At 45.6% G+C, this 6,935-nt stretch overlaps 2 protein-coding genes across 3 annotated transcripts; one reads left to right on the forward strand and one right to left on the reverse strand.

The window, feature by feature from the left end:
* The first annotated feature begins 593 nt into the window (after positions 1-593).
* On the forward strand, positions 594-3,367 carry LOC137417824 (14 kDa phosphohistidine phosphatase). The gene is made up of 3 exons (XM_068103740.2): positions 594-814; positions 2,683-2,816; positions 2,894-3,367. The coding sequence occupies exons 1-3, from the start codon at positions 667-669 to the stop codon at positions 2,984-2,986; spliced, it is 375 nt and encodes a 124-aa protein (XP_067959841.1). The 5' UTR covers positions 594-666; the 3' UTR covers positions 2,987-3,367.
* Positions 3,368-4,262: 895 nt separating this feature from the next.
* C2H19orf53 (chromosome 2 C19orf53 homolog) lies at positions 4,263-5,896 on the reverse strand. 2 transcript variants are annotated; one of them, XM_068103741.2, is made up of 3 exons: positions 5,765-5,896; positions 5,103-5,158; positions 4,263-4,972 (listed from the first exon to the last, which is right to left on the reverse strand). In XM_068103741.2, exons 1-3 carry the CDS (start codon positions 5,844-5,846, stop codon positions 4,817-4,819), a joined length of 294 nt encoding a protein of 97 aa, XP_067959842.1. In that variant the 5' UTR covers positions 5,847-5,896; the 3' UTR covers positions 4,263-4,816. The 2 variants fall into 2 exon arrangements, with proteins under 2 accessions (XP_067959842.1, XP_078627550.1); XM_078771424.1 differs by having other exon boundaries at positions 5,103-5,182; positions 5,765-5,894.
* Between the last annotated feature and the right edge of the window lie 1,039 nt (positions 5,897-6,935).

Here is a 6,935-nt window from a genome sequence, read left to right on the forward strand (position 1 = left end):
TGCTGGGTGGTGCTCTCTCCTATTTACCTCAACCCAAGCTGCTGGGTAGTGCTAGTGCTTTCTCCGCTCTACCTCATTCTCAACCCAAGCTGCTGGGTGGTGCTTTTTCCGCCCTACCTCAACCCAAGCTGCTGGGTGGTGCTTTTTCCGCTCTACCTCAACCCAAGCTGCTGGGTGGTGCTCTCTCCTATTTACCTCAACCCAAGCTGCTGGGTAGTGCTAGTGCTTTCTCCGCTCTACCTCATTCTCAACCCAAGCAGCTGGGTGGTGCTTTTTCCGCCCTACCTCAACCCAAGCTGCTGGGTGGTGCTTTTTCCGCCCTACCTCAACCCAATCTGCTGGGTGGTGCTTTCTCCGCTCTACCTCAACCCAGAAACTTCCCTAATGTATGACAAAAGTTTGGTGATGTATTCGAGGTGTATGTTAACAATTTTGTAAGCTCGACTAGATCTCCTCCCCCTCCCCACCACCAAACCTTTTTTGCTTTTGTTTGGTTTTCAAATTGAAGGTAGAAATATGGTGGAAAATAATTATCTTCGATACAGAATCATCTTAATTTGGCGATTTAATATTAACATTATATTTATTAACACTTGGCGGAAGTCTCACTGTCTCATTCAGATTCAGATTCAGTACTAGTAGTAGTACACTACTAGTAGTGACGTTATGGCTGCAGTGAGAGCATTTGAATCTGTCAACGAGGTTCACATCTCTCAGAGTGGGGTTTTCAAGTACGTGGCGCTGAGGGTCGTTGGACCATCGAAATCACCACCTCGGGATCTTGTACGAGGATGTACTTCGGCCGAATACCACGGTACTGGCTGCTTGGTACTCTCGACTATAGTATAGTATTTAACATATTTTTGCTCATGCCGAATGGACGTTTATTTGTTCATTTAAACGACATCGAACTCGAATTTTTATTATTTCCAATCCGCTATGTCCTCAATATTTCGGGGAGAGGGTGGAGTAAAGGTGTGGGTAGTTGGGGATGGGATGGAATGGGATAGGATGAGATATGAGGGGAAGGAGGGAGGGGTGGTGGAAGAGTGGGATGGGATGAGATATGAGGGGAAAGAGAGAGGGAGGGAGGGGTGGTGGAAGAGTGGGATGGGATGGGATGGGATGAGATATGAGGATGGTGGGGGTGGGGGTAGAAGTGGGATAGGATGAGAAATATGAGTTTGGGGGTAGAGGTGGGATAGGATGAGAGATGAGGATGGAGGAGTAGAAGTGGGATAGGATGAGAGATGAGGGTGGAGGGGTAGAAGTGGGATAGGATGAGAGATGAGGGTGGAGGGGTAGAAGTGGAATAGGATGAGAGGAGGGTGGAGGGGTAGAAGTGGAATAGGATGAGAGATGAGGGTGGAGGGGTAGAAGTGGGATAGGATGAGAGATGAGGGTGGAGGGGTAGAAGTGGAATAGGATGAGAGGAGGGTGGAGGGGTAGAAGTGGAATAGGATGAGAGATGAGGGTGGAGGGGTAGAAGTGGAATAGGATGAGATATGAGGATGGTGGGGGTGGGGGTAGAAGTGGGATAGGATGAGAAATATGAGTTTGGGGGTAGAGGTGGGATAGGATGAGAGATGAGGATGGAGGAGTAGAAGTGGGATAGGATGAGAGATGAGGGTGGAGGGGTAGAAGTGGAATAGGATGAGAGGAGGGTGGAGGGGTAGAAGTGGAATAGGATGAGAGATGAGGGTGGAGGGGTAGAAGTGGGATAGGATGAGAGATGAGGGTGGAGGGGTAGAAGTGGGATAGGATGAGAGATGAGGGTGGAGGGGTAGAAGTGGAATAGGATGAGGGTGGAGGGGGTAGAAGTGGGATAGGATGAGAGATGAGGGTGGAGGGGTAGAAGTGGGATAGGATGAGAGATGAGGGTGGAGGGGTAGAAGTGGAATAGGATGAGATGAGGGTGGAGGGGTAGAAGTGGAATAGGATGAGAGATGAGGGTGGAGGGGTAGAAGTGGGATAGGATGAGGGTGGAGGGGTAGAAGTGGGATAGGATGAGAGATGAGGGTGGAGGGGTAGAAGTGGAATAGGATGAGAGATGAGGGTGGAGGGGTAGAAGTGGAATAGGATGAGATGAGGGTGGAGGGGTAGAAGTGGGATAGGATGAGAGATGAGGGTGGAGGGGTAGAAGTGGGATAGGATGAGAGATGAGGGTGGAGGGGTAGAAGTGGGATAGGATGAGAGAGAGTGGAGGGGTAGAAGTGGGATAGGATGAGAGATGAGGATGGAGGGGTAGAAGTGGGATAGGATGAGAGAGAGTGGAGGGGTAGAAGTGGGATAGGATGAGAGATGAGGATGGAGGGGTAGAAGTGGGATAGGATGAGAGAGAGTGGAGGGGTAGAAGTGGGATAGGATGAGAGATGAGGGTGGAGGAGTAGAAGTGGGATAGGATGAGAGATGAGGGTGGAGGGGTAGAAGTGGGATAGGATGAGAGAGGGTCGAGGGGTAGAAGTGGGATAGGGTGGAGGGGTAGAAGTGGGATAGGATGAGAGAGGGTGGAGGGGTAGAAGTGGGATAGGATGAGAGATGAGGATGGAGGGCTAGAAGTGGAATAGGATGAGATATAAGGGGGGGTTGTAAGATTGGAGAGGTGGGGGATGAGATCCAGGTATGGTTTTGTGGGGATGGTGGGATGGAGACTTATCGAATGTACTGCATGTTGGGGAGCAGCGGATATCGTGGAGAGCACGGAGAAGGAGCTACAGGACGTCGGTCTTGGGGAACTTACCTGCGAGTGTTTGGGGGGAGGAAGAATCCGACATGATCCAGACTCAAAAACACTGCACGTGTACGGTTATTCAATGGTTAGTTTTGTGTCTATGTGTGTCGTCTGACGAGGCGTCAACAGCGTTTGTCTAACCCATGCCTTGTGTCCACTTAGGGCTTTGGAAGGGCGGACCACGTGGAGACTGTGGAGAAACTGCAGAAGCACTATCCAGGTTACACGGTGACCTGGTCAAACGAGGGTTACTAAATTACCCGGATCGGTTTATTTACTCGGTAACGAGGTAACCTCGAGGTGCTTTGGTATTTTTGTAATCGTGTTCTCTTTTCTCAATTTGAAAAGGAGCATGTGCTCATTGCGGAGGTTTTGAAGGGTTTGCATTCGGAAGGAAAAATTTGATTTGGTGTAAAAACGAATATGAGAATCGGAAATGATTCCTGAACATAAACCATCTACCAGTCACGAGTCTTTGCTTCAGACGAAGGGAAACAACTCTGCGGTTTAAAATGTTGGGATGTCGACTTCCGACAACCGAATTCGAACACCGTATGTGAGAAAACGTGACTCGAGGATACGAGATGTAAAAACCTAGAAATCTCGTAGTTTGAAATAAACAACTTTGTGACTGTTTCCTTTTTATTGTTTTGTTTGGAAGATCGAGGCTCATGCAAGAGAGAGGCGACAGAGGGTTAAAAAGGTGGCGAACAGAGACTGGGGCAACAGTTGGACATGAGCAAGGAAACGAACAAACGGGGAAAGAGAGAATGGAGTGGAGAGAATCGTTACGGTTATCCCAGGTGGTGTTAATGGGGGTAGAAAAGATCACAGTTAGAGATGGGGAATGACCAGTGATGGTGGTGCAGTGCTACCTTCGAACTACCCATTGCACATCAAGAACCGTGTTCCATCTGTTCCTAGCCGTGCTTTTGTCTGAAGTGACGGCTTTAGCCCCGATCCAGGTAGCATCTCCTCTGTGGTCAGCAGTCATTGCTGAGCCATTACCTCCGGTGCTGTACGGTTGACGTCCACCTGCGAGGGATCGGCAGGCTGCCAATCACTCTTCCTGTGCCTTTGGTTTACCTTTATGCAGATCCTGATGCCTGCCCATTAATGCCAGGTTTATTTGAATTGGCCCAATCCTGGACTCACCGGTATATTGTTGCTGTTATTTGTTCTTCTGCTTCTCCTTTTGTCACTTTTCCACTTGGTTTGGCTTCACACTTCCCCTCACATGGAATCGGCCATACGTTGCATGCTCCGATACATGTCTGTCTGCATCCCACCGTGTTTGTTTAGTGACGGCAGCTCCATCACGAGTACTCCGTTCGAGCTCGTCGAATAACAAACTGTACCCACTGGTCGAAGTGGTATTAAAATACCATGTTGTCCCAATCTGATCATTGTTGTGGTGCCTTCACTTCACGTCTGCTCCCTTTATAACGTGCTACTCAGTCCATAGGTAGCACCAGAGTGTCCACCAATCATGAACCTTTCCCACGGTGAAGAACCAATCCTGGCAAGCACGTGGTCTCAGACCATTCTGTGATTGTTTATTGTGCAGAATTTACTATATCAGAAAACAATTACGATTTAAAACGAACTTGGGTGAGAGAGACAAGGGTTGTCATAACATCACAGAAATCCTCCATTTTATGAGAAGTTGTTTTTGTATGGGTGATGAAAATCATACACAAATCCCTCCTTCCGAATCACCCAAGCACTACGTGTCCTCTTTTCAAATAATGATCGTTTTGAAATGATTCAAATGAAATCAGATCCTCTGTTGATGATAAATACCATTGTGGATGATTTTATCAGTGAGCAAAACTAAACAATTAACGAGGTTGTGTCCATCATGGGTGAACGCACTTTAGTTTAGTTTGGCCTTGCCGATGAAGCACCAGTGACATTTGTCATAAAACAGTTACTCGAGTTTAATTTTTCTCAACATCGACATTCATCGAATAAAGAGCTGCGGACGCCCATATTGTACTTGCACAAAAATAATTACTGATTACGAGATGATACACCGATGTATTCACAGATCTCTATGAACAGGAGGGTTAATGGAGTAGAGAATCATTTACGTTTTGTATTCTTCTTCTTTTTCTTTCCCCCAGTCCATCCCTGGTTTCCCTGATTTCCCTGCTTTCCCTTCCCAGTGTTTCTCCCAACAAGCCCAGCCTTTGCAGCCGTCTCGGTTTCGATCTTGTTGCGGATGGCAACTTCGAGGCGCTGCGGGGTGGGAGGGGCGGGGGACACGGTGAGAAGGATCCGCAGCAGATCACTGCCACCCATAAGGGGGGGTGTGAGTGAGCATGTGGGTTTGCAGTAATTACATGAACAAGCAGTCCGTGCTGGTTACCTTCGAGAGTTGTTTTGATGCGATGACCTTCGCTTTTTTGGGCACTATAGCTCGAGCTGCAGAGAGAATGGTTTCGTAAACTGTGAAGAAGCCATTGCATAAAACGAGTATTCATGGGAAATGTAAATGCTTTTGCACAATCGTTACACACATGCTCAACACATGACGCACCACGTCCAAGACATGAAAATTAAAAAGCCGAACGAACGCAAACCAAATACAGTATGACTTTTGCCCAACATGAAGCGCAGGATATTCCAAATGATAAATACACTTATAGCACATGGAGACTCTTTGCAATAAATTTAATTAGTTTTGACAAAATTCAAATAAACAGCATTAACTTATTTCCAATCAGTCGAGACAAACCTTCAAACTGTCATTGAAAGTCATGATGGTGTCGTGCGCAGCGGCATAAACGGTCTTTACACATTATTGGTTTTAGTTTGAAGGGCGCCGTTGAAAGTAAATAACGTCAGTTCGTGGACAAGATGGATGAAGTATTTTTAAAAACCAATAAATGCACAAGGCGAAGGCGATTATATTGGAGAAACAGTCAGAGACACTCCTGAGACACGTGAGATGGCAAGGAAAACAAATATAAAACCACGAACGCGGTTTATACCGGCTTTATCAACACTTCCGACCACCCCTCTCCTCACCTCCCTTCTTCGTTTTACGTAAACCCTTCGCCTTCGCATCTTTGGCTTTCTGTTTCACTTTCCATGTACTGCCCTGCGCCATTGCAGCGCAGAATCTTCTTCGCCTTACAAATAATGTAGCTTCTTCTTCTTCCTCTTCTTAGGTATTGTTCTTCATCTTTCTCAACTAATATTGAATCTTCCTTTTCAATTGGGGTTATTCTTCTTCTGTCCACCCAGTTAAATTGCTTTTGTGTATTACTCAATGCCTGAGATAACTTATGAGGTCGATATTATACATTTAAAATAAAAAAACATTTTAAAGCCTTTAATCCTCATACGTCATGTGCACAAGGTGTGGATCACTGATCTCTATACTAACTGGATAGATAGGAAGGGAAGCTCATTTTTTGAAGCCATTTGTCCGCCATCTTTGCTCCCCCACGATTCCCCAAAACGAATGTCATTTACCGATGTAATGTGATTCCTCTTCTTCATTCACATCAACCGCTGCGGTTTTTATAACCGGAAGCAGCGTACGATGGCATTGCATCAATCCTGTAATAATGCTTTTTCAACACTGGAACGGATTAAAATCAATTCGGAATGGAATAAAATAAAGTGGGAAGGTGGAATTTTCGAAGGAAATATGCTGATAATTAAATATTAAATTCTTTTAATTCCCTCTAAATATTAAATTGTGGCGGGCTCAAGGGGCAATAATTCCGCGCACCAGTGGGTGGCGCGAGCGTCCAGGCGGGGAACTAAAATGCATGCCCCGCCTTTCGACCGATCGGCCACGCCCGGGGGCAAGGCGTGGCCTCGGGACATATATGCGGGCTCTAAGTTCGAGCCCGCCGAGTGCTGAAGTGACGAGCTCTTAATAAAGACTCTTGTTGTATCAACGCGTTGTGGCCTACCTCTCTGGCAATCGAGTCGTGTGTGCACAGCACTACAAAATATTAAATAAATTAAATATTCAAATAATAATTAATAATATTAAATATTAAATAATTAAATATAATTAAATAAATTAAATTAAATATTAAATAATATTAATATTAATATTAAATATTAATAGTAATTAAATATTCTTTAAAAATTTAAAGAATAGGAAAATAGGACTGCGTTTACTTTTTCATAGCTGATAATTATATAACATGGATCTGCAAAATAAATTGGTATGTGAATA

This window comes from Myxine glutinosa, chromosome 2, assembly GCF_964187855.1.
Source record: "Myxine glutinosa chromosome 2, kmMyxGlut1.1, whole genome shotgun sequence".
Lineage (NCBI taxonomy): Eukaryota > Metazoa > Chordata > Myxini > Myxiniformes > Myxinidae > Myxine > Myxine glutinosa.